A 27,692-nucleotide genomic window follows, 5' to 3' on the forward strand; every position below is an offset into this window, starting at 1 on the left:
CTTTCTGTAGGATGAGTGCCCTCCCTTGGTTCTGCCACTCTGGAATCATGATTAATTGAAAAAGCTGAACCAATGTTTCACAGCTCTCCTTGTCCTCCTCCTTTATCAGGTTATGCACAGCAGATGGTTTACAAGAAAGATGATCACTCTTATGCTGCATTTAAAGACCGCAAAGCTAGCACTTGGTGAGTGCAGTGTACCCGATGCAATGGCCTTTGACCATCCGTGGGCTTTCATTCCCACATCTTTCTTTTTGCATTCTGTTGACTTTCAGATGTTACTCTTCCTTGTTCCCATCTACCTAGATAACCCGCCCCCTCACTCCTATCCCCCACTCTTCTTCTAGGTCTCTTCACTCCTTGGGTGCACTTATCTACATTACACCCTCCAAATAGGTCCCTTCTCAGTTGCTGAGGCCAGGGACATCTCATGGGTTATCCTCTCTCAAGAGCTCCAGGCAGGACAGAAAGCAAATAGTTAAAAAACTAAGCCACAGCCACTAGAGCCTGAGGGGGATAACCCCGCCCCAGTTCTTTCTGTCCTCAGCAAGCTCCACGGCAGCGTTTTTCTAGCTCTCTCTATTTTCTGCTGATATTAATTCTCTAATTGACTTCCTAACTACAGTATTCCTCTCTCCAAATCCATTTTTCTGTCTCTGATCCTTATTGCTTGCTATTACCTGAAAAGAAAGAAAACCACCCTTCTTTTATCTGTTTCTCTCCCCCGCCCACTTCTCTCCCCCCATCTCCTCTTTCCTCTCCGTTGCTTGGAGCCTGGCAGAGAGGTACAGAGCAATTTCTCCAACAAGGGGAAGAGATTGAGTGTTTTCAGCCTGGGAGGCTTCATGGCTGTTTGTAGGCCCCATTGGCACAGGCTGCTGCAAGCTCTGCATAGCAAGGCCGCTTTTCCGACCTCCCGAAAACCACCCGAAAAATTCACCAGCAGTGGGTTGATGGTCCTTAATCGGCCATCTCTCATCTATGGGCCACAGAGTCCCCCCTGGAAGGGCTTGATTTTCCCGTGTTGGTGACGGCCGCTCTCGGGCCGCCCGTCCCAATAGTCGAAGGGGCCGCGTCGAGTCTCCTGCCCTTGGGCTGCAAGACTCGCACTACCGCGGCCTGGTGTGCCATGCTGCTGCAGGCAGCTTGAAGTGGCCGTGAAGAGCGCTTTCGGAGGCTCCCTATTGCCAACGTCCCACCAACCTCAGAAGAGATTAGGCGGCTTGGCGAGCTGGCTAGCAACCTGACTGGCAGGGCAGTGAGGTCATCACAGGCATCTTCTGTTCCGAAGATGGCGACGGTTGCGAAGAATCCCTCCATTTTAGCTAAAGGAGCCGGGAATGTAAAAGGGAGACAGTCTCTCAAAGGGCGGGAAAAGCCTAAGAGTGTGATTATGGTGTTTGGCCAGCAGGGGGAGTCTGCTGCAGAGACGGGGCCTAAAGAATCCAGTTCTAACTCTTCTGTTTTAACTAAGTCTGTGCCGCCACCTGAGTGGTAGGCATGGTTTCGCAATGCAATCATTGGCACCATCTACCAGGTTAGGCCCCCTAAGAGGAGTAAGAGATCCACAAAGGGGAGAAGGCATAGATCACCCAGTGTGAGCTCCTCACCTAGCGAGTTTGTCAGTCCTTCTCCCAAGAAGGCCAAAAGCAAGCTTAAGCATAGTGAGCTGGGCAAGTTGGCTGGCAAGGTGGCACGGGACCATTCCTCTGATGCTTCCGATCAGACTCTGGGGGCCCTAGGGGTTTACTTGCACCTAAAAAAAAAAAAAAGTCATTGCAAACTCAGAGAGGCCTAATCTGCCTTCTGACTCTGAAGACCCAGTTAATGCAGGGGGAGGTTTTGATCCGGACCCAGAGACTCCATTAGACAAGGATGATGGGGAATAGTCTGGAGGGGAGGACACTGGTGATGCCTTGGTGTCACAGCGCCTCTTTGTGGCAGAGGACTTCAGCCCACTCATGTCCAGAATTATTAATACAATTGGACTGAAATCAGAGGCTGGGCAGAGTTCTGAATCTTGTGCCAAAGGGGACTTGGTCTTTCCTAGAGCACGCCCCAAGGACAGGCTGATGCCTATGCCAGAGTTGTTTGTGGATGTAGTCAAACAGGAATGGTTGACACCAGCTTCCAACTGCAAGGCTACGTCCATGGCTAACAAACATTATTCTTTTCAGAAAACCACTACAGACATGTTGAGGACACCAAATGTGGATGCCCAGATTTCGCAATTGGTGTCGGATTCCCTGGTATCTCGAGAGGGTGAGGTTTCTCTAAAAGACATAGCTGACAAGAAGGCCGAGCTGTCATTTAATCGTGTCATGAGAATGTGTCCCTGGTGATCCGTGCAACAGCAGCAGCATCCAGGGCAGCCCGTGCCTCCTTATTATGGGTGGTCAATCTTCTGAGTGATCCTCCAGGGGACCCAGTTAAGATGTGACAGCAACTATTAAAGATCCAGAAAGCACAGGCCCTTATGGCCGATGCCAATCTTGATACGATTAGATTCTCAGCGCAAGTGGCGGCTTCATCATTTGCTGGCAGACACCACTTGTGGCTCAAAGTTGGACAGTTGGTTCTACCTCTAGGCTTAACCTTGCCACCGTCTCTTATGACGGCAAGAAGCCTTTTGGTGAGTCTGCCCTACAAGACATTCTTGTAGAGTCGTCTGATAAGTGAAAGACATGATGCCTTCAACCAATAAAAAGACTGATAAACAGCCTTTCAAAAGGCCCTTCCCTTTCATAGCTTCCGGCCCTTCAGGGGCCGGGACAGAGATGCAAAATTCCAGAGGGGATCTTGGAATCGTCAGAGAGCACCCTTTAGAGGGTTTGGTACCGACAAACAGCAAGCTGCTCAGTCAAAGCAGCAAAAGCCACAAAAATGACTTGAAGCATTTCAGGCTTGGAGGGCATTTGTCTCCCCTCGCCCCAGCCTGGGAAGATTCAACCTCAGACAACTGGGTTCTGCAGCTGATCCATCACAGCTACAGGATAGAGTTTCACTCATCTCCCCTTGCTGCTTTATCCCCACTCCAAGGTCAAAAGCATTCTCAAAGCATTTGCTGATGGTCCAAGCGATCCAACACTTCCTGGACATCGGGGCAGTGGAGCCAGTGCCTCTGGCACAGGAGGGAGAGGGAGTTAAAACAAAACAAACAAACCAAAACAACAACAAAACAAAACACTTCTATCCTATTTACCGTCCCAAAAAGGAACGGCTCAAGGAGAGCTGTTTTAGACCTAAATTTTTTTGAAGAGATGGGTCCACAGAACTCATTTCCAGATGGAAACTCTAAGAGCAATTTCAGAAGCACGCTTTCATCTGGATGTGCTGGCGTCCATAGATTTAAGGGAGGCCTACCTGCATCTTCCTATACACCCGGAAAGCAGGCAGTACCTTCAGTTTTAATATGCTGGAAGGCAATTTCAATACAGCAGCCCCTCATGTCTCCACAAAGTTGTTGGCGCCACTGGAGGCGCAACTCCGTCTGAAAGGGATTCATTTGTTTGCATATATAGTCAATTTGTTGCTGCTAGCAAGATCTCTCCCAGAGGCAGAACGGGACATGGCCCTTAACTATCGCGAGAACCATGGTTTCATCATAACTATCGCAACACTCGAGAACCATGGTTTCATCATAAATGGAGAAAAGAGTCAATTGACGCCATGCCACAGGCTGCGCCATTTGGGGGTAATCATAGTTACCTTAGTGGACCGCCTCTTGCTTCCACCGGACAGGTTACAGACTTTCCAGACAGAGGTTCACCTGGTTCTAGCGAGTCCAAGAGTTCTTCTGGCTTCCTTGTCAAGACTGCTGAGCTTGATGGTGGCCGCACCGGACTCGGTTCCGTGGGCTTGACTTCATCTGCATGACCTCCAGTGGTTTCTCCTACCCCACCAGAAGGCAATCGTAAGGAAGTGTTAGACTGCTTCTGAAGTTACCACCAGACCTGCATCGCTCTCTCCGCTGGTGGATCAACTCCAACAACCTGAATTGGGGAAAGACCTTCTTGGACCCACAGATGTTCATCATAACAACAGACAGAAGTGACAGGGGCTGGGGAGCCCACTGCCTCAACCAGTCGGCACAGCAGCTATGGAACAAGGAGGAGCGTTCTCACAACATAAATTGGAGGGAACTCCGCGCAATTCGCCTAGCGCTACTAGCATTCCAGGAGATCATCCAAGGCACTGACGTATTCGTAAAGACTGACAATACGATGGCAAAGGTGTATGTAAACCAGCAGTGGGGCACCAGGTCCAGGTCACTTCATCAGGAGGCTGTCCTTCTACTGTCCTGAACAGAGAGCAACCTTCCTTCCCTGATGGCACACCATGTCAAGGGAGAGCTGAACCTGTTTGCAGACTGGTTAAGCTGGCCTGACATCCAACTGGGGGAGTGGGCTCTAAATCCATCAGTTTTCACCCAGATAACAGAGAAGATGGGCATGCCCGAGGTAGACCTCTTCATGACTCCGAACAATGCGCAATTACGAGCGTTTATGACTAGATTTCCATGCAGGGAGGTGATGGCAGTGGATGCCCTATCCAGTCCATGGCCAGACGCTCTCCTTTATACGTATCCTCCGATGCCTCTGCTGGCCAGAGTCCTGCAATGGATGTGTCTTCGAGCAAGAGTATTCTTAGTCGCACCATTCTGGCTCAGGAGACCCTGGTTTCCAGAGCTCCTCCATCTGGGGGTGGAGCCACCTTGGGAGTTGCCTCAGACCCCGGACCAGCTCCATCAGGGTCCAGTTTTACACCTGGATCCATGTTGGTTTCGGCTCACCGTTTGGAAACTGAGCGCCGAGTCCTGAGCCAACATGGCTACACGGAGGGAGTTCTCAGCGCTATGCTGGCATCGCAAAGTCCATCGACAGAGAGAATTTATCAGTATACATGGCGAGCACTCCTTCTCTGGATGTCATGCAACTCCATTCCGAAGGGCACGGCTAAGTTATGTCATCTCCTGCTCTTCTTACAAGAAGGGTTCAAGAAGGGACTATGTCCAAATACCCTGAAACAGCAGGTGTTGCCGTTGGTGGAGTTGCTCTCAGCAGAAAAGCGCAAAATATCTCAGTGACATCCTCACCAGCGTAGGTTCTTATGAGGTGCCTCGCTGATGTCACCTCCAACAGTGCATAGGTTACCCTCTTGGGAACTACATACTGTCCTCAAGGCATTGCACGCTCACTCTGTTGAACCTTTGGCAGCTATTCTGATCAGGGTCTTATCATTTAAATTGGCCTTTTTTGATGGCCATCACTTCTGCAAGGCTCATCTCGGCGCTGCAGGCGCTGTCTGTAAAACAAGTCATATTGTATATTTTCAGAAAGAGGCCATCAGGCTCATTCCGGACCCCTTCATGAGGCCAAAGGTGGTGTCCCCCTTCCACCCATCGCGAGATGGGTTCCTACCTTCATTCTGCCCCAAACCTGTCCATCCTATGGAGCAGAAATGGCACAAGTTGGACGTTAAGCGATGTCTTAAGGTCTATATTAGACGCTCAGCCTCATTCAGATTGTCAGACGCTCTGTTTGCATTCCATGGGGGTCCCAGATTCCTCAACCACTATTGCAACGTGGATTATAGCGTGTATATCGATGGCCTACGAGGTTCAGAAGTTGAGGCCACCAACGCATCTCTCTGCACATTCTACTAGAGCAGCAGCAGCAGCGTCAGTGGCGTTTTCCACTAATGCTAAATGTTGAAGAGATCTGCAAGGCGGCCACCTGGGCATCGCCTTCCACTTTCACCAAACTTTACAAGATCGAGGATTTCATGTCTGCCCAGGCAACCGGCGATCGGAGGCCTGGTCTACCCGGCTTCTTCCCGGCGGGTAGACCAGGCCTCCGGCAAAAGCTCTAGTGGATAAAGAGCTCTAGCGTGCGTGCGCACGCGCCCAAGGCCCCGGTTGGGCCGGAGGCTTCGATAAGAGAGGAGCTCTGTTCGCGAGCTCCTCTCTAAGTTCTTCTAACTTGGTGAGCACTCGTGGGGGGGGTGGCGGGTGGGGGGGCGGCAGGGTGGCAGTAGCCTTTCCTTGTAGGCAGTAGCCTTTTTTTCTCTAATTTGCTCGTGGGGGGGGGGGTGCGGCGGAAGCGGCGGCGGCTGGGGCGGCTGGTTTCCAGCGCCCCAATTTTACAGTAGATTACGGCCACTGGCGGGGGCAAAGAGGCGCGGGAGGGGTAAACAAGCCCTCCCGCCCTTAAAGCAATACCCCCCCACCCGGACCCGGACCAACCAGGGCAGAACCGGTCCGGCAGTTCGGCCATTCTACAGAATGGCCGCCGGACCGGTTCGGACACACGCCTACTATTTACTTTCTGTCCTGCCTGGAGCTCTTGAGAGAGGATAACCCATGAGATATCCCTGGCCCCAGCAACCAGAAGAAGCCTTCACGGTAAGTGAAACCAATGCTCCGTTTTCCATCACTAATTTCTACCATTCAAACTCTTTGCCTTCTGACATATATCTGACTTCTTTCATTATTCTCTTTCAATGCTTGTCAAAAAAACTCTACTTTGGCATACTCATACTGATTCTGCTATCTTTTCCCTATTCTAATATTAATTATATTAATCAATAATAATTTTTATTATTATTTCTTGTTTACACAGTCAGACAGGTGTTATTGCCTGGTTTGTTTTATCCAGACATCGAGTCCTTCCCAAGGACCTGGGATGGCTGAATTTTATTGTCAGTTGTTAAAGATATCGTTGCAGAATATAGGCTGTTCCCAGTAAAGCTGCTTTTTGTAATTGGCTGATGGTGATTTCTGTGGCCCCTATGGTGTTGAAGTGCTCTTCAAGGTCTTTTGGAACTGCACCCAGGGCGCCAATGACCACTGGGATTATTTGGGTCTTTTTCTGCCACAGCCTTTCAATTTCAATTTGTAGATCTTTGTATTTGGTGATTTTTTCTATGTCTTTTTCTTCTGTTCTGCTATCCCCTGGTATTGCTATGTCGATTATTTTGACTTGTTTTTCTTTCTTCTCAACTACAGTTATATCTGGTGTATTGTGTGGCAGATGTTTGTCTGATTGTAGTCGGAAGTCCCATAATATTTTTACATCTTCATTTTCTACCACTTTTTCAATTTTATGGTCCCACCAATGTTTGGCTACAGGTAGCTTGTATTTTTTGCAGATGTTCCAGTGTATCATCCCTGCTACCTTGTCATGCCTTTGTTTGTAGTCAGTCTGTGCGATCTTTTTACAACAGCTGATTAGGTGGTTCACTTTTTCATCTGCTTCTTTACAAAGGCGGCACTTGCTGTTTATTGTTGACTTTTCTACTTTTGCTCTTATTGCATTTGTTCTTAGTGCCTCTTCTTGAGCAGCCAGTATTAAACCCTCAGTTTCTTCATTCAAGTTGCCATTCTTAAGCCATTGCCAGGTCTTGGTGATGTCTGATTTTCCACTTACAATGTGCAAATATTGACCATGCAGGGGCTTATTTCTCCATTTTTCTGATCGGTTCTTGACTTGTTCTTTCTTGTAGGCCTGCTTTGTTTCATTGGTGTTGAATAGTTTTGCGTTATTGACCATTTGAAGTGCATCTTCTTCACTGTCCTTGATATATTCTTCAAGGCCTCTTTTCTCCTCCTCTACTGTTTGATGGACTTGCAGCATTCCTCTTCCACCTGAGCTGCGAGGGAGGTATAGCCTATCGACATCACTGCGGGGGTGCAGAGCATGACTGATGGTCATGATTTTCCTGGTCTTACGATCCAGCATCTCTAGCTCTGCCTGGGTCCAGTCTATTATTCCTGCAGTGTATCTGATAACAGGTATAGCCCAGGTGTTTATGGCTTGTATGGTGTTCCCGCCATTGAGTTTGGACTTGAAGATTTTTCTAACTCTCCTGATGTATTCACTTCAAATTTTTCTTTTAACTTCAGTGTGTGCGATGTTATCAGCCTGGAGAATGCCCAAGTATTTGTAATGTTCTTTCTCTTCCAGGTTCTTGATCTTGCTTCCATTGGGCAGTTCTATTCCTTCTGTTTTTCTTATTTTCCCTCTGTTCGTTATTAATGCAGCACACTTGTCTAGTCCAAACTCCATTGCTATATCGCTACTGAATATACGGACAGTGTTTAGCAGTGATTCGATTTCTGACTGGGACTTTCCATACAACTTCAGATCGTCCATGTACAGCAGATGGTTGATTTGACTGGATGTTTTAGATGTTTGGTATCCGAGGACTGTTTTGTTGAGTATTTGTGAAAGTGGGGTCATGGCGATTACAAACAACAGAGGGGATAGTGAGTCCCCTTGGAAAATGCCTCTTCTAATGCTAACCTGTCCAAGTGTCTCGCCATTGATTGTTAACTGCTCCACATGCTCATTGCTTTTTTAATAAATATCTGAATGTTTTTGCTGACAACAGATACTGCTAAACATTTTAGTATCCATGTGTGAGGCAATGAATCGAAGGCTTTCTTGTAGTCAATCCATGCAACACTTAGATTGGTTTTTCTTCTTTTGCAATTTTCTAAAATCATTTTGTCAATCAGCAGCTGGTCTTTTGTGCCTCTGGTGTTCGGGCAATTCCTTCCTGTTCAACTGGAAGTTGTTTGTTAGTTAATAAGTGTTGCATCACTTCATCTGCTATTATTCCAGTTAATAATTTGAACATGGTTGGCAGACAGGTTATCGGTGCATAATTGCTTGGAACTGCACCTTTCGCTGGGTCTTTCATGATGAGATGAGTTTTCCCAGTTGTTAGCCATTGTTCAATATCACCTCCTTGCAAAATGTGATTGAACTGTTTTGATAGTTCTTTATGAAGGCTTGTTAGGTGTTTAAGCCAAAAGCCATGCAGTTTATCGTCGCCTGGAGCAGTCCAATTTTTAATTTTCTTTGCTCTTTCACTTATTAATTCTGGTGTTATTATTAGATCTTGCATTTGTTGGTTACATTTTTTGACCTCTTTCATCCAGCCTGCTTTTTTATTATAATCTATTGGATTGTCCCATAATTTCCCCCAGAATTGCACTGTTTCTTCTTTATTTGGTGTTTCTAGGTTTCTTGCAGTTTCCCCTTCTGTGCTTTGGTAGAAACGTCTCTGATTCGACTGGAATTGGAGATTCTGCCTGTGTTGTGTAATTCTGGCTTCATAACTGCTAATCTTCTTTGACACTGCTGTTATTTGCTGCTTTATTATTTCCAGGACTTCTCTAATTTTCCTTGAATCTAGGTGGTATTTTTGGATCAGATACTGTTTGGTGTTTTCATTCTTCAGCTTCTTGTCTTTCATAGCTTTCAATTTACTAGCATCTGATCTAAGCCTGGAGATTTTATTTTCTAATCTAATCTTCCATTTAGGTGATGTACTGCTTTCTTTTTTTACAGGTCCACTGATCTTATATACGAGCTATTGTGTTGTTATTGTTGCTGCACTGTACATTAGTTGGTTTGTTTCTTGCAAATTATTGGTTGTTATTTCTGCAAGTGCAGCATTGACATCTTTTAATGCCTGAGCAAGTTGTTTTTTGGCAACTGTTTTTAGAGCTGGAAGTCGAACCCTGGTGGTTGTTTGGTTCATGAGCTCAGTTATTTTTTGCTTTAGTTCTTGTTGCTTTTCTGTTAAACGGCATTTGGGTTTTTGAGGTGAAGGCAAAGGGGTGGTTGCCTGGTTTTGATTTTGAAACAGTTCAGTAACAGTGGCATCCTCGATTTCCAACACCTCCTCCACCTGCGCCTGAGCAACTTCTTCAATTGGTGGTAATTCTTCTTCCATATCTTGAGCCTGTGTTGCTCTTTGCAGTTCTTCCAGCTCAACTCCTGTGAATACTTTATTTCTTATTATGAATCTTCTCTGATCTGCTAGCCTTTGTTCTGTTATTTCTTTATCTGGGTGCTTTTCATTCCAAATTTGGTACATTCTTTTTAAATAACCTCTTCTAGTTGGACTAGACTTGTAATAGCAGATCATTATTTCCTTGTTGGCATTTTTTGTATATTTTTTTCGGTTAAGCGACGTTCCTTCCAGTAGCTTTGCTGTCTCCAGCCCTGGTTGCTCAACTGAAGGTCCTGAGTCCTGTTGCCCACTTGCCACCAGATGTCCTGGGACTATAGCACCTGGCGCGGTCCTTGTTGACCCGGGCGACGACCAATCCGGTATAGATTTATTAAAGTTACGTCTCACCATATTGTTGATGGGAGCGGCACTCTTTGTCTGGCTCCTCTGGTGAGACCTGTCCAGTATGGTTGGACCTCTGGCATAGCTCTCACCTTCCTCAGAGCACACAAGCCCCACAACCATGCCAAGGTAGTGCCTCACTGGGGGTTTATTATTATTATTATTATTTCTTTTTTACACAGTCAGACAAGTGTTATTGGCTGGTCTGTTTTATCCAGACATTGAGTCCTTCCCAAGGGCCTGGGATGGCTGAAATTTATTATCAATATCATTGTTGTTATTATTATAGATATTGCTGTAGAATATAGGCTGTTCCCAGTAAAGTTGCTTTTTGTAATTGGCTGATGGTGATTTCTGTGGCCCCTATGGTGTTGAGGTGCTCTTCAAGTTGTTTTGGAATTGCACCTAGGGTGCCAATTACCACTGGGATTATAATAATAATAATTTATTATTATAGTAGTAGTAGTAGTTGTAGTTGTTGTTGTTGTTTGTTTTTATTATTATGGCATATCTAGCTACAAACCTATACTGTTGTTATAGTGGTTTCTTTTTCATGATTTTCCCCTAGAAAAGCTTGAAAATTGTAGAGTGTTGGACATTTCCCCCTCCCCTGCATCATAGTACTAGAGTTGCCTGGAGAGAGGGAATGACTGTACCAGCTGAGATCTTTATATTACAATCTTACCCACTTGACTGAACCTGCTGACAAGGGCAGATATCTGTTCTTCATGTGATCCAATATACTTACAGTACATAGGACATTTAATTCCCCCAAAGCTAGTCAAACCCAACCATACCCGAGCCTTCTGTTCTGCTACTCGCTGAGCCTTTTTTCATTCCCAGGTTAGGTTAATAAAGAAGTTAGGCTGACCTGCATGCAGTTTTACTATCACCCACCTACAAGCCAAACACACTGGCTTGGTGTGGGTTCTGCTCCTTGCAATGTCACAGCAGACACAGACAGCTAATGGGAATCTCCTTCCTGGGGCTAATAGCATGCGGGGGTGGGTGGGTCCTATTTTTATCAGAAACATGGTGCATGTGGCAAGAGTTCAGTAACCCCTCCTTTCTCACCCTTCCCCCAAACCTGATCACCACCCTTTCCCCACAGTTGCTATTTTAATGTAAAAAAACCCAAGAACTGTACAAAAGCATGAATGATGCTTCTAGTGTCATATGTGGTTTGATTCAAACTACAAAGCACTTTAAAATGGTTGGGCTGACACACCTTATTTTTTGCAGGTTAACAGCATATGTTGCAAAAGTCTTTGCCATGGCTTCCAAAGTAGCACTACAAGGTATTAACCACCAGATCCTCTGTGGAAGTGTGAAATGGCTGATTCTCGAGAGGCAAAAACCAGATGGTGTTTTCCATGAAGAAGCCCCTGTGATCCATGGAGAGATGGTGGTATGCTTTCTTTCTGCTCTTAATGCTATTTGATTTGAAGCTTCTAGTTCAGATGAACACAACACAGGAATTAGCATATTAGCAAGCACAGAGTTGGAAATAACAGAACACACATTCAGCAAGAGATGAGAAGTGTTCATAAACAGCAGTAGGAGCAAGGTTGATAAAAATCAACCTTGATTTTTTTAAAAAATCAAAACATTGGATTTAAAAAAAATTAAAATCAGATTTTTAAAATTAAAATTGGATTTTAATTCCAATTATAATTTTTTAAGAAACAATTTATAAAAAGAGAATCTAGGTCAAATATATCATCATGAATGTTAATAATACTTGATGAATGTGTTCAAATCAAATCAAATACCGGTACTTTATTATAGTCACAGACCAGTACAATAGTAATACATACACGCAGAAGCCCAAAAGAGTAAACCATAAAAGTTGTAATATTAACAAGTTAAACCTCAAAATGGAATAGCTAAATTGAATTCATAATGAGCTGCTGGCGAATTTTGCTGGCTATCAAACAAAACCTAGCCACATTATAAGCTATTAAATCTTTCTGGTCAGCCAGAAGATAATCAAGAGTCCATATGACCTGGATGACAATTTATAGACAGAGTTATATATTTGTGCCATATATCTTGGTAAAAATCACAATAAAGAAGCACATGAGATATAATTCCAACATCTCCCAAATTACAGTGGCAAAATGTTCTTTAAAGGGGATTTTTTGATCTCTCCTTTCCAAAACTGCACAGATTCCACCTTGGAGAAGTTAGAATACATGCCAAATTGATCTCCATATAGGAGCTGTTCTTGAAATTTGGTAGAAAAAAGTTTTATTGTAGAGGGGACAAATTGAGCACCCCTAGAGTGGTTGAAAGATTCAATTACTAGTGCAGTCTTATGTGCATTCTGCCGTACATAATCTCTATGCACACACCTTCTACCTGAAGCCTGAAAAATTACACCACGGTACTTAAAATACTCAACTTGTTCTAAACTATGCCCATTTGGGGACCAATTCTGGATCTATGAACATGTTAACAGGAGTATATGGGGGTGAAAGATAACAGACCTGATCAATCCTATTCTGCAGGAGCTTTTTCAGATGGCGACTTTATGACAACTTGACTTTGGGAGTGTATGTATGCATTCACATATCGACCAGATTTACCCTGAAGTCTGAGTGATCTTATTTATTTGTTATTTCTCTGTGTAAACTGCCCTGAGCCATTTTTGGAAGGGCGGTATAGAAATTGAATGAATGAATGAATGAATGAATATTTCAGAGAGCATTTCACACATGATTCAGGTTTTCTCCTCCATATTGGAACCTAGCCCGATTTATGTCTGGGGTTAAAAAAAAAATCCTCTTTTTGCATCGGAGTATCCATTATGCCCCCAACTTGCAGTAAAGCCTCACAGTAAACCCATGGTATCACCTGCTGTCTGAAAAACCTTCAGGTGATGAACATGCAGCACACACACACTCAAGCCCTTGCCTCCTATCTCTCTAAAAGTGCAAAGATATTAAGCCCATTCACCTGTTATGTTCAATACTTGTACAACAAGTGTACAGCGTATACAAGTACAGTTCTGTACACAGGTACCCATTCATGTGTTATGCTGAACACAAGTACAGAAAGACACTTCCTATCTGTACCATGCATTTGAAGGGCCTGTATCCAGATTCACTTTTAAAATGAAAACAGGTATATTCATTTACACAAGCATCCATACAAGTGTCCAGACATCTGTATACTTGTACAGCATAATGTCTGGATCAGGCTAAAGGGGACCAACGAATGAGTAGAGGATTTGTGGGGATGGAGTAGATATAATCAAGGAGTTCTCTGGATATAAAGGCAAGGGATAGGGGATGGGAATAGAAAGTAATTCTAAAAGTGAACAGAACATAATCATACAGTCCTGAGGAAATTTATTTTGAGTGTATCCTTCATTGTAGAAGCGAAACACCTCTATTGTGGCAGCAGCCCGCAAAAGAGACCCCATTTGGGAATATTTTAATGACGTTTCTGTACCTGTGGATAAGACAGGTATATGTGCAAAATGCAAATAGCACAACAAATAAATGCAAGGCCTGGTTGCCCGAATGAAACAGCACTATGAGATGTGTGCACCTATTATAGGGTATACCTACCTTCTAAAAATCAAACCTACATCCATCCCGGAATATGTATTAAGGTTATATTAGGCAACAAGAATGTACTTTTACTAGAAAATTGTGATTAAATAGAATCTCTGACTAGTGATTTAAATTGTGATTTAAATGATTAAAACTGAGTCCTCCTGTGAAGTGATTTAAATCAAATCAACTCTGACTAGGAGCGTTCTGATGGAAGTAGAGGCTGGGGTCTAAGTAAGGCTTACTTTTAAAAACAAGTAGACTTCAAGGAGAAACCTGATGGCTGCTCCAAGAGTTCAGGAGTTTTTAGTTTTCTAATATGCTCTGGGTTGCTTTTCATATTGCTGTCTCTTCTCCTGTACCTTAACTCTGCCTATTGTTGGAGCTTTGCATTTTTTAAAAATTAACTGCATTCTGTTGATTTCCCCCCTCCTGCTTCCCTCTAAGGGAGGTTATCTAGGTGCAGAACCAGAAGTGTCATTGACAGCCTTCGTCCTGGTCGCTTTGCTGGAGACCCAAGAAGTCTGCAGGGAGCAAGTCAATGTAAGTCTCTCTGTGGCGGAATGCATAATACAATCACAATCTAGCTCTTGTTCACATCACCTACTTTTCACTACTTGTTTCTTACTGAACCAGTCGTAGCCCCAACCTCAGCATTAAAAGCCTTCAGGACTGGCCTGGAAACAAAGAGTAAACCACCCAGCACTTCTCTGGTGTATCCACCATTCCTTTCAGGCTTTTGCTGCTTTTCTTTTTGGGTGTTACTTAAATGTTTGTTTTCTCCACATAGTGTTAGCCAGGACTGGGCTTCAAATAGTCTGTAACAGAGGGGTGGCCAACCTGAGGTTCTCCAGCTGTTGTTGGACTGGAACTCCCACCATCCCCAGCTGCAATAAATGTTGGCCAGAGTGGTAATCCAACCACCGCTGTAGAGCCTCAGTTTGGTCACCACTGCTCTGACAGGTAGTGGTAGTCACAAGTTGCAGTCCTTGTTCCGAGCGTCTTTGTGTGACCGAAATCATCTAAGTATGCATGACTGCATTTGTTCACAATCCTCCCCTGCTAACTGAGCAAAGCGGCCCCTTTTAAAAGTGGTGATTCTCTTTTTTGAGCAGGGGGAGAGCAACTGGCCCTATCCATCCCCCCAGCACAGCATTTCTCCAGTGGCTGTTGCTGGTTAGGGATGTGCAAAAAATTTCGGGCACAGAACGATCTGTGCCCGAAATGAACAATTTCGGGTGATTCGGGGCCGAACTGAATCACCCCCGATGTCCCCCGATATTTTTCGGGCACGAGCCGAATCACCTGAATTTCGGGCACGAAAAATTTGGGTGATTCGGTTCACAGTTGATTTTTGGTGAATTTTTAAAGTTTGGGGCAGTTCGGGGGCATAGCATGGGATCTGGGCAAAAGTAGTGGGGTGGGGTGGTAGTGCCTAATGGGTGCAGACTACCAACTCAATTTCAGGGGGATTGGGCAAAGGGCTGATTTTTGGTAAATTTCTGAAAATTTCATGTCTTTGGGGCAGATTGGGGCATATTGGGGCAGAAAGTGGGGGCTGGGGTGGAATAGTGAGGTGGGGTGGTAGTGACTAATGGGTGCAGGATACCACCCCAATTTCAGGGGGTTTGGACAAAGGGCTGATTTTTTGAGAATTTTTGAAGTTTTAGTGACTTTGGGGCAGTTTGGGGGCAGAAAGTGGATCTGCCCCAAAATAGTGGGGTGGGGTGGTAGTGCCTAATGGGTGGAGGCTACCACCCCAATTTCAGGGGGATTGGGCAGAGGGCTGATTTTTTGAGAATTTTTGAAGTTTGGGTGTCTTTGGGGCAGATTGGGGGCAGAAAGTGGATCTGCCCCAAAGGAGTGGGGTGGGCTGGTAGATAGTGCCTAATGGCTGGAGGCTACCACCCATCCCCAATTTAAGAGTGATTGGGCAGAGGGGTGAATTATGGTGAATTTATTTGTATGAGGTTTGTCTTCATAAGGTGAAGTGTACTAAATTGATTACTTCCTCATATTATTCATAGTAAAGGAAAGTGTGAAAAAGTGAAAGTGGGGTCATGAGAGTTGTTTAATTGAAAAATATCTCATTTGCTATGATAGAATGAGAATTCACACCTCAGAAATAAATTCACCATAATTCACCCCTCTGCCCAATCACTCTTAAATTGGGGATGGGTGGTAGCCTCCAGCCATTAGGCACTATCTACCAGCCCACCCCACTCCTTTGGGGCAGATCCACTTTCTGCCCCCAATCTGCCCCAAAGACACCCAAACTTCAAAAATTCTCAAAAAATCAGCCCTCTGCCCAATCCCCCTGAAATTGGGGTGGTAGCCTCCACCCATTAGGCACTACCACCCCACCCCACTATTTTGGGGCAGATCCACTTTCTGCCCCCAAACTGCCCCAAAGTCACTAAAACTTTAAAAATTCACCAAAAATCAGGATTTTGCCCAATCCCCCTGAAATTGGGGTGGTAGACTCTACCCTTTGGGAACTACCACCCCACCCCAAAATTTTGCCCCTGGGCCCCTTTTTACCCCCCCGAATCGATTCGGATTCGGATTAAATCCGAATCCGAACCGAATCAAGGGTGATTCGGGTGACCCAGATTCGGGCACAAAACAGAACAGGGGTGATTCGGTTCGGGTCCAAGCCGAATCACCCGAAATCCCGAATTGCACACCCCTATTGCTGGTGTCTGTCTTGGGATTCTTCTTTAGATTGTGAGCCCTTTGGGGACAGAGAGCCATCTTTATTTATTTATATTTCTCTTTGTAAACTGCTTTGGGAACTTTTGCTGACAAGTGGTATATAAATATCCATAGCAGCAGCAGTAGTTACTGTTGCCTCTCTGTTATCTCCATACACATTCATCCCAGTCCAGCTATGGTCTGTGTATAGAGGAAATTGAATTTCCATGAGCAACATATTTCTAGTTATAGAAAGAATCACATGGATTAGTGCTGCTAAGGGTACTAATGCCCTGCCTTAAGCAACAGCCAGGACAGTAGCCCAGTAAATGAAGCAGAAATTCCGTCCATCGTCTGTTCAAGAGGGGGAGCCCACAGCTTGATTCAGCCCCTCCCCAATTCCTCTCTCCTGCAAAACAGCTGCTCAGTGGGAGCAGTTTATTTTACTACATGCTGAATTTGCAGAGTGCTGGATCAGGACCACTGACTAAATTTTGATTGTAAGCTTCCTAGAGCTTACAATCTTCCTAGAGCAGGGTCCTATCCTTCCCTTTGGTTGTTGAACCTGCAGGATGCTGGACTGGGACCACTGACCAACTTTTGATTGTAAGCTTCCTGGGTTAGGGTCCTGTCGTTCCCTCTGGAATGCATTCCAGCTGTCTCATCCAAGAGAACTCCAACTAATCAGAGTTGCCCCTGGGATTTCTTATTGCTCAGAAGTGGAAAGCATCTATCTATCTATCTATCTGTCTATCTGTCTGTCTGTCTGTCTGTCTATCTTTTTAAATCAAATGCATCATGTCTAAATATTGTTCCTGGAATACTTCTAAAATATAGATTCTTTGCCTTTAAAAAAAAAAATCCAGAGTTTAGATAACAGCATCTCCAAAGCCAGTGACTATATAGCCCAAAGGTATGACTCACTGCAAAGACCATACACCGTGGCCCTCGCATCCTATGCTTTGGCATTAGCAGGAAGGCTGAACGATGAAGCCGTGCTCATGAGAGCATCAACAGGTACATTTGTGAAAGTTTGCTGAATACAAGAAAAATAGTGTATTGTCAGGCTTTTGAAGGCTGTCCATGTAAGGGGCAGAATGGGAGACTAGTGAGTCTAGCTTGGAGAGAAAGGCATAATTAATGGATGCAAGGCCTAGATATTGCATTGACACCAGCCAATTGGTACCAGTGTTTGAGAGAGTCCCGCTTTGCTTCTAACCTGGATGGCTGCCCTGTATGAATGGAGAATGCTCTTGAAGCACAAAGGACTCAGGGGCACATTCCAGCTACAAATGGCCTGCTCTCTCTAGGCTACCTCTCCCCCACCTCTGCTATTGAAAAGAAGAGAGATCAGTGATGTGGCCAGGCAGCAGTGGGGCAGGAGAGAGAATTGGGGGAGAACATATCTAGCTGTCCACCTCCTACCTAAAGTGCCCCATGGCAAGAATTAGCTGCCAACAGAGGCCATATGTTTTCACTCAGACAAATGGGTGAGACAAGTTTCTTTCAAATTCATTTATATATTTATTTTTAAAAACCATGTTCCACTTTATCTTCAGGGTTCAAAGTGACCTTTTTAATTAGCTGCAGAGGATGTCAGTGTATGTGTGCAAGCAAGGTCCAGGAGTAACAGTTCAGTTCCAGCCACTTGTTTTATGGAATCAGTGTGTGGGGCCAGAGATATAAGCATACCTAAAGCCTGATCATAAATGGCCTGAAACCCCGTTTGTGTGTGTCTGTGACTATCCTTGAGGGATCTCCTCATCCCATGTAAGATTCTTCCTTCAAACTGACATTCTGTTTCTTGCATTGATTGTCCACTGGTTGTCAAAAACTCTTGGGCCCTTTAATTCTTCCTATAGCTGTTGGAATTTTGATGAACATGCTGGGGCATCACCAGATCCCAGCTCATGGCTTGGGACAGGGGTGAGAGGGATTGCAGCAAGTGACAGCCAGTTTTTAGTTTAGTATTCATTATGGCTCATGCTTACCTTAGTGGAAACTGATGAGAAAGAAGTGGATTTTTGGAATAAGGAGTACATATGCGCTCAAGATCTGTTTAGTCAAGATCTGTTTTTTCTGCTGGTGTTTAGATGGAAATCGTTGGGAAGAAAGTAATGCTCGCACCTATAACATTGAAGGCACCTCCTATGGTTTGCTGGCCTTGCTGAAAATGAAGAAGTTTAATGCTGCAGGTCCTATAGTCAGATGGCTAACAGAGCAGAAATATTATGGAGGGACATATGGACAAACCCAGGTGAGTGTTTGCTTTACAGTACTGTCCTCAGGTAGTTCCTTCTGAAGAGCCATGCCCCAAACTGGAATGCTTAACAACTGAACAAGTAGCCGGCGTCACAGGTCTAGTTCTGATGGAGTTGGTGATCAACCTGTGTCTGGGCTGTGCCACCTCCTGATGCTGGTAGAGACTCACATGATTTCATGTTCCTCTCTACAAATATTCCCTGCATCTAGAAAACAAGTGTGTCAGAGAGGAAGGTTCTTGTGTAAAAGTAAGCAAGTAGTGTCATCTTTCACCAGACATACTCGTTTCCTGTCTGGAGGAAATTTTTCATATAGAGGAGCACTCCGTCATGTGAACCTGTACTTGTACTCTGAAGGAGCACAGGCCAGGTACAGGTTAACCGCCTCAGGAGGCGAAAGCCTGGTTGAGAGCCAAACTACATCTTATATCGCAGCCACGTGTAACCTTAGCCTACCTCTTAACATTAGGCAATTCACACAATTGTTATTCAAGTGGGACAAGCGTCCTACCCTTGTTTGGGAGTTGTGTGTGCTCCCATTTTGCGATTGTGTGAGAGGGAAAAAGCAAGGTTGGAGCAGGAGGAAGAGGTCGCCTGGAAGAGAGGGCATTTCCTCCTTCGGTAAAGTGCTGTGTACGAGAGCTGGATAGGATGGCGCCCTCCGACCCAGCCCTCATCACTAGTCTCATCACTTCCTTCCCTTCCTACGTTGCACCCACGGGGGTGCACATGATAACAAAACGAGGGTGTGCACACAGCCCCCAAACATGGTAAGATGCCTGTTGTACCCTATTAATAATTGTGTGTACCAGCCTATTGTCTTCTCTACTTCAATGCACCCACCTTGTAACAGAGAACAATTTGCAACATGCCATTTATTTTATTTTATTTATTTAAAAAATCATATGCCACTCTTCTGCAACCAAAACAGGGGCACCTAGAGTGGACAACAATCACTTCAGTATAATAAAACCAGAATGAAAACGTCCACGAACAAAAAAAGCAGCCCATTCAATAGCAAACAGCACTGTAGAATATAAGTGCAACGCCAAGATTAAAATGCCTAAAACAAACTATTCTTTAAGCACCGGCAGAATCCAGGAAAGGAGTTTGCTAATCTTACCTCCTGTGGCAGGGAGTTCCACATGGTGGTGCTATTGTTACATGTGATTACACTGAAATGTTGAGTTCAATTTTGAGGCCGTCTCCTCTGACACTTCCCATATGGCAGAGACCAGTACAAATGTGTGGCTGAACCTCCCTGCTCGAAAGATGATAAACATAGCATCCCAGATCAGTCAGAATGTCCCAAAACATTCTGATGTATCCCTAGGCGTCCATGGGCTTTATTCCCATAACATCATCAGCCCTATTCAGACTTTTATGTTGTACCTGCGTTCAGATGTCTCTACACTCACACAAGTTTTTGTATGAATAACTGCACCAGTATTCATTCTAAAAGTGAACCTGGGCTCAGGCCTCTCAAATGCACGGAAGAGATGAGAAGTGTACTGCTGTGCCTGCATTCAGCATAACATGTGATTTACTGTACTTGTGTATACTGTACTCATACAAATGTTGAACATAGCATGTGAATAGAGCTATCATATCATTATTTTAATGTTTTGAAAACGGAGCATTGGTGTTCACTTACCGTGAAGGCTCCTTCTGGTTGATGTTGCCAGGGACACCTCTGGGTTATCCTTTCCCACTAGCTCCAAGGCAGGACAGATTCGATTGGTTGTAGAAATTTCAGCCACGCCTCCTTGGTGCTAGGAGGATAACCCCTCCCAGTTCTTGCTGTCCGAGAGAAATACTGGTACACACCAAAGACGGACTGGACAATAAATAAACATGTGAAAAACAACCAGACTGGAGCAGCACACAGGGTTCTTGGGCTAGAGGCAAAGAGCGGATCGGTATACCCTGCGAACCCCGGAGGGAGGCCTGAGAAGGGACTCTCCACGGGAGGAGGCCAGGAGCGCCAAACTGGGTGGGTCGAGGTGTCCCTGGCAACATCAACCAGAAGGAGCCTTCACGGTAAGTGAACACCAATGCTCCGTTCTCGGTTGAACTGTTGCCAGGGACACCTCTGGGACATACCACAGCTTGTCCAACGCAGAGGGCGGGTGCGCTCCGGCCTACTCCCGAGGGAGAACCTGCTGAAGCACCCTTCTTCCAAAGGACGCCTGAATATCGGCGTAGGATTCGATCTTGTAGTGCTTAGTAAACGTAGAGGGATTGGCCCAAGTGGCGGCTCTGCAAATGTCCTGGATTGGGGCATTAGTGAAAAGGCGGCTGAGGTGGCGGCCGCCCTGGTAGAGTGCGCCGAGATGCCTGAAGGCTGGGGTAAGCGAAGTGTCTCATACGCCAGCGAGATACATGCCCTTATCCATCGTGCGATAGTAGGTGCTGATACAGGCGAGCCCATTGATCTCGGGTGGAAGGAGACGAACATTTGGTCCGTATTTCTGAATGAGGCGGTGCGGGCGATATATTTCTTGAGGCAGCGCCGGACATCCAGGTTATGCCAGAGTTTTTCCTTCTCGTGGACCGGGCGCGGGCAAAAAGAAGGGAGGAAAACATCTTGAGACTGATGGAAAATTGGGGCAAAATGAAGGTAGGAACCCATCTTGCGATGGGTGGAAGGGGGACACCACCTTTGGCCTCATGAAGGGGTCTGGAATGAGCCTGATGGCCTCTTTCTGAAATATACAATGTGACTTGTTTTACAGACAGCACCTGCAGCACCGAGAAGAGCCTTGCTGAAGTGATGGCCACCAAAAAGGCCAATTTAAACTGTAAGATCCTGATCAGAATAGCTGCCAAAGGCTCCAAGGAGTGAGCTTGCAATGCCTTGAGGACAGTATGTAGTTCCCAAGAGGGTAACGTATGCACTGTTGGAGGTGACATCAGCGAGGCACCTCAAAGAAACTACGCTGGTGAGGATGTGACTGAGACATTTTGTCTTTTCTACTGAGAGCAACTCCATCAACGGCAATGCCTGCCGTTGCAGGGTATTCGGACATAGTCCCTTCTTGAACCCTTCTTGTAAGAAGAGCAGGAGATGATATAACTTAGCCGTGCCCTTCGGAACGGAGTTGCGAGACATCCAGCGAAGGAGTGCTCCCAATGTATATTGATAAATTCTCTCTGTCGATGGACTTTACGACGCCAGCATAGTGCTGAGAACTCCCTCCGAGTAGCCATGTTGGCTCAGGACTCGGCACTCAGTTTCCAAACGATGAGCCGAAACCAACATGGATCTGGGTGTAAAACTGGACCCTGATGGAGCAGGTCCGGGGTCTGAGGCAACTCCCAAGGTGGCTCCACCGCCAGATGGAGGAGCTCTGGAAACCAGGGTCTCCTGGGCCAGAATGGTGCCACTAAGAGTACTCTTGCTCGAAGACACATCCATTGCAGGACTCTGGCCAACAGAGGTGTCAGAGGATACGTATAAAGGAAAGCGTCTGGCCATAGACTGGATAGGGCATCCACTGCCATCGCCTCCCTGCATGGAAATCTAGGCATAAACGCTGGGGATTGTGCATTCTTCGGAGTCATGAAGAGGTCTACCTCGGGCATGCCCATCTTCTCTGTTATCTGGGTTAAAACTGATGGATTTAGAGCCCATTCCCCCAGTTGGATGTCAGGCCAGCTTAACCAGTCTGCAAACAGGTTCAGCTCTCCCTTGATGTGGTGTGCCATCAGGGAAGGAAGGTTGCTCTCTGCCCAAGACAGCAGAAGGACAGCCTCCTGGTGAGATGACCTGGACCCCCATTGCTTGTTTACATATGCCTTTGCCGTCGTATTGTCGGTCTTTACAAATACTTCAGTGCCTTGGATGATCTCCTGGAATGCTAGTAGCGCTAGGCAAATTGCATGGAGTTCCCTCCAATTTATGTTGTGAGAACGCTCCTCCGTGTTCCATAGCTGCTGCGCCAACTGGTTGAGGCAGTGGGCTCCCCAGCCCCTGTCAACTTGGGTCTGTTGTTCTGATGAACATCTGTGGGTCCAAGAAGGTCTTTTCCCAATTCAGGTTGTTGGAGTTGATCCACCAGCGGAGAGAGTGACGCAGGTCTGGTGGCAACTTTATAAGCAGTCTACACTTCCTTACGATTGCCTTCTGGTGGGGTAGGAGAAACCACTGGAGGTCGTGCAGATGAATTCAAGCCCACGGAACCGAGTCTGGTGCGGCCACCATCAAGCTCAGCAGTCTTGACAAGGAAGCCAGAGGAACTCTTGGATTCACTAGGACCAGGTGAACCTCTGTCTGGATAGTCTGTAACCTGTCTGGTGGAAGCAAGAGGCGGTCCACTAAGGTAACTATGATTACCCACAAATGGCGCAGCCTGTGGCATGGCGTCAATTGACTCTTTTCTCCATTTATGATGAAACCATGGTTCGAGTGTTGCGATAGTTAAGGACCAAGTCCTGTTCTGCCTCTGGGAGAGATCTCGCCTGCAGCAACAATTGACTATCCCTTTCTGACAGAGTTGCGCCACCAGTGGTGCCAACAACTTTGTGGAGACATGAGGGGCTGCTGTATTGAAAATGCCTTCCAGCATATCTAAACCGAAGGTACTGCCTGCTTTCCGGGTGTATAGGAAGATGCAGGCAGGCCTCCCTTATATCTATGGACGCGAGCACATCCAGATGAAAGAGTGCCTCTGAAACTGCTCTTAGAGTTTCCATCTGGAAATGAGTTCTGTGGACCCATCTGTTCAAAAAAAATTTAAGTCTAAAACAGCTCTCCTTGAACCGTCCCTTTTTGGGACGGTAAATAGGATAGAGGTGTTTTGTTTTGCTGTTTTGGTTTGTTTGTTTTGTTTTAACTCCCTCTCCCTCCTGTGCCAGAGGCACTGGCTCCACTGCCCTGATGTCCAGGAGGAGTTGGATTGCCTAGACTATCGGCAAATGCTTTGAGAATGCTTTTGACCTTAGAGTGGGGATAAAGCAGCAGGGGGAGAGGAGTGAAACTCTATCCTGTAGCTGTGATGGATCAGCTGCAGAACCCAGTTGTCTGAGGTTAATCTTCCCAGGCTGGGGCGAGGTGAGACAAATGCCCTCCAAGCCTGAAATGCTTCAAGTCATTGTAGTGGCTTTTGCTGCTTTGACTGAGCAGCTTGCTGTTTGTAGGTACCAAACCCTCTAAAGGGTGCTCTCTGAGGATTCCAAGATCCCCTCTGGAATTTTGTATCTCTGTCCTGGCCCCTGAAGGGCCGGAAGCTATGAAAGGACCGATTGTATTGGAAGGGCCTTTTAAAAGGCTGTTTATCAGTCTTTTTATTGGTTGAAGGCATTGTCTTTCACTTATCAGACGATTCTACAAGAATGTCTTGTAGGGCAGACTCACCAAAAAGCTTCTTGCTGTCGTAAGAGACGGTAGCAAGGTTTAGCCTAGAGGTAGAACCAACCTGTCCAATTTTGAGCCACAAGTGGCGTCTGCCAACAAATGATGAAACCGCCTCTTGCGCTGAGAATCTAATCGTATCAAGAGTGGCATCGGCTATAAGGGCCTGCGCCTTCTGGATCTTGAATAGTTGCTGTCACATCTTAACTGGGTCCCCTGGAGGATCACTCAGAAGATTGACCACCAATAATAAGGAGTCACGGGCTGCCCTGGATGCTGCCGCTGTTGCACGGACCACCAGGCACACGTTCTCATGACACGATTAAATGACAGCTAGACCTTCTGGTCAGCTATGTCTTTTAGAGAAAACTCACCCTCTCGAGATGCCAAGGAATCCGACACCAATTGCGAAATCGGGGCATCCGCATTTGGTGTCCTCAACAGATCTGTAGTGGTTTGCTGAAAAGAATAAAGTTTGTTAGCCATGCACACAGCCTTGCAGCTGGAAGCTGGTGTCAACCATTCCTGTTTGACTACATCCACAAACAACTCTGGCATGGGCATCAGCCTGTCCTTGGGGTGTGCTCTAGGAAAGACCAAGTCCCCTTTGGCACAAGAGTCAAAACTCTGCCCAGCCTCAGTCCCATTGTTTTAATAATTCTGAACATCAGTGGGCTGAAGTCCTCTGCCACAAAGAGGTGCTGTGACACTGAGGCATCACCAGTGTCCTCCCCTCCAGACCATTGGGTCCGGATCAAAACCTCCTCCTGCATTAATTGGGTCTTCAGGGTCAGAAGGCAGATTAGGCCTCTCTGAGTCTGCAATGACTTTTTTTTTGGGGGGGGAGGTGCAAGTAAACCCCTAGGACCCCCAGAGTCTGATCAGAAGCATCAGAGGAATGGTCCCGTGCCACCTTGCCAGACAACTTGCCCAGCAAACTATGCTTAAGCTTGCTTTTGGCCTTCTTGGGAGAAGGACTGACAAACTCGCTAGGTGAGGAGCTCACACTGGGTGATTTATGCCTTCTCCCCTTTGTGGATCTCTCACTCCTCTTAGGGGGCCTAACCTGGTAGATGGTGCCAATGATTGCATTGCGAAACCATGCCAGCTACTCAGGTGGCAGCACAGACTTAGGTAAAACAGCAGAGTTAGAACTGGAGGATTCTTTAGGCCCAGTCTCTGCAGCAGACTCCCCCTGCTGGCCAAACACCATAGTCACAGTCTTAGGCTTTTCCCGCCCTTTTAGAGACTGTCTCCCTTTTACATTACCGGCTCCTTCAGGTAAAATGGAGGGATTCTTCGCAACCGTCGCCATCTTAGGAACAGAAGATGCCTGTGATGGCCTCGCTGCCCTGCCGGTCAGGTTGCTAGCCAGCTCGCCAATCCGCCTAATCTCTTCTGAGGTTGGTGGGGCGTTGGCAATAGGGAGCCTCCCAAAGCGCTCTTCACAGCCACTTCAAGCTGCCTGCAGCAGCGTGGCGCGCCGGGCCGCAGTAGAGCGAGTCTCGCAGCCCGAAGGCAGGATACTCGATGCGGCCCCTTCGACAATCGGGACGGGCAGCTCGAGAGCGGCCATCACCGACGCGGTAAAATTACGCCCTTCCAGGGGGGACTCCGTGGCCCATAGATGAGAGACGGCCGATCACGGACTGTCAACTCACTGCTGGCGAATTTTTCAGGAGGTTTTCGGGAGGTCGGAAAAGCGGCCTTGCTATGCAGGGCCTGCAGCAGCCTGCGCCAATGGGGCCTACAAACGGCCCTGAAGCCTCCCAGGCTGAAAACATTCAAACTCTTCCCCTTGTTGGAGAAATTGCTCTGTACCTCTCTGACTGGCTCCAAGCAACGGAGAGGAAAGAGGAGATGAGGGGGGAGAGAAGTGTGGTGGGGAGAGAAACAGACGAAAGAAGGGTGGTTTTCTTTCTTTTCTTTTCTTTTCTTTTCTTTTCAGATAATAGCAAGTAATAAAGATCAGGGACAGAAAAAAAAAAGGATTTGGAGAACAGAATACTGTAGTTAGAGAAGTAATATCAGCAGAAAATAGAGAGAGCTAGAAAAACGCTGCCATGGAGCTTGCTGAGGACAGAAAGAACTGGGAGGGGTTATCCTCCTAGCACCAAGGAGGCGTGGCTGAAATTTCTACAACCAATCGAATCTGTCCTGCCTTGGAGCTAGTGGGAAAGGATAACCCAGAGGTGTCCCTGGCAACAGTTCAACCGAGAATGCAAAATTTCTGGGATAGCGTGCAAAGAGGGAAGTCATGCATTCCTGGAAGCAGGTGTTTTTTTTCACTTGGAGTAGTTCCACAGCATTCCTTTATGTATTTGTTTATTGCATTTATAAACCACTTTTCACCAGGTGACCTCCAAACAGTGTACTGCACAAAAGACATACTAAAATATTCCAAAACACTTAGAGGCAATTAAAGCAGTAACAAAATCAGTAGCTGGACAAATGAATAAAGTGATGAATTGGATACAAGCAGAATGGACCAGATTTTCTTTCTTATTCAAAGGTGTGGCTGAAGAGGAAGGTTTTTAGGCATTTACAAAAGGCAGAAAGGGGAGAATAGAATGCAAATCCTTATAGTCCAGGGGCAATGACTGAGAAAGCCCTGTCCTAGATGCCTAACAGCCAGGCTTCTCCAGGTATTGTCAGGTGGCAGAGGCCCCCCTCAGATAATCTTGTAAGGTGGGTAGATTTACTTGGGGAATGGTGGTCCTTCAGATAACTAGAGTTTACTCCATTTAAGGCATTAAAGGTAATAAGTGGAACCTTGAATTAGATCCAGAAACACACTGGTAGCCAATGTAGTTGTTGCAGAATAGGAGCGATATACTCCATCCAGGTGACTCCTGATAGCAGTCTGGCCATCAAAATTTTCCAAATATTCTTCGAGAGCAGCCCAACGGAGAGTGTGTCACACAAAGTGAAGAAATGACCAAGGCATGGATCATAGTCGCCAGATTTACCTTCTTTTGGAAAGGGGATTGCTGGTGCACTAACTGAAGCTGTAAAAAGGCACTTCTGGCCATGGCAGTTCATTGCTAATCTTCATTCACTCACTTATTACAGGGAACTCACACAGCATTGTCAGCCTGTTGCATTCTTGTCCTTTCCAAGTTGTGCTCCCATCTTATTTCAAGCTTGACTGATGGCTTAAAAACACACACAAACATACAAAACTTGCAAGGCAATTAGACTGTCAGCCTATCCAGTGTGGACAAATTGTTATTGATTCACCTCATGGTAGGAGTGGTATATGAGAGGCAGCTGTTGACAAGAATGAGTTTGCTTCACTGCAAGCCTTTCCTCTGAGCAGTCTTCCTGGCTGCAATTCCCCCCACCCAACTGCTCCAGAGCAGAAAACATACAGTTACTATTACAAGTAACAAGTTTCACTGGGTAAATTTATTGGGAATACCGTAGGAGGAAGAGAATACCTCTCCTCCCAGTGCCATGGTCCCAATCTGGTCCAGGGCCTTCTGTAGCTATTAACATTTCTAAACGCTCTGGGAGTCTGGGAGATCCTGTAATAAACACTTCTCCTGCCACACATCTAAAGGGTCTTCACTTGTGCAGCCTAACCCAGGCTAGGGCCGCCCAGCCTGGGTTAGGTTGTGCATGTGAAGCACTAGGAGCGAGGTCACTACTGATGCAGCCCCCATGCCAAGCCCCACTT

General features: G+C 46.1%; 2 protein-coding genes and 1 long non-coding RNA gene across 4 annotated transcripts in view; 2 read left to right on the forward strand and 1 right to left on the reverse strand.

Moving 5' to 3' along the window:
* LOC128346561 (venom factor-like) overlaps positions 1-27,692 on the forward strand; it is a 98,201-nt gene that overhangs the window by 48,207 nt on the left and 22,302 nt on the right. For both annotated transcript variants that reach the window (XM_053299993.1, XM_053299992.1), the window contains 5 exons: positions 110-185; positions 11,388-11,553; positions 14,153-14,248; positions 17,266-17,416; positions 18,493-18,656. In XM_053299993.1, the coding sequence (XP_053155968.1) occupies positions 110-185; positions 11,388-11,553; positions 14,153-14,248; positions 17,266-17,416; positions 18,493-18,656 (653 nt within the window). The remainder of the gene's footprint in view (positions 1-109; positions 186-11,387; positions 11,554-14,152; positions 14,249-17,265; positions 17,417-18,492; positions 18,657-27,692) is intronic.
* LOC128346562 (uncharacterized) lies at positions 6,308-20,486 on the reverse strand. Its single transcript, XM_053299994.1, has 2 exons — positions 20,315-20,486; positions 6,308-11,596 (listed from the first exon to the last, which is right to left on the reverse strand). Exon 2 carries the CDS (start codon positions 7,736-7,738, stop codon positions 6,707-6,709), a length of 1,032 nt encoding a protein of 343 aa, XP_053155969.1. The 5' UTR covers positions 7,739-11,596; positions 20,315-20,486; the 3' UTR covers positions 6,308-6,706.
* LOC128346564 (uncharacterized) lies at positions 18,679-26,497 on the forward strand. Its single transcript, XR_008317049.1, has 2 exons — positions 18,679-21,280; positions 21,396-26,497. It is a non-coding gene; the product is annotated as an uncharacterized LOC128346564 (long non-coding RNA).

This window comes from Hemicordylus capensis, chromosome 2, assembly GCF_027244095.1.
Source record: "Hemicordylus capensis ecotype Gifberg chromosome 2, rHemCap1.1.pri, whole genome shotgun sequence".
Lineage (NCBI taxonomy): Eukaryota > Metazoa > Chordata > Lepidosauria > Squamata > Cordylidae > Hemicordylus > Hemicordylus capensis.

Coding starts and splice junctions, on each gene's coding strand:
- LOC128346562 (XM_053299994.1), bottom strand. CDS start 7,738: ATGCTGGATCGTAAGACCAGGAAAATCATGACCATCAGTCATGCTCTG.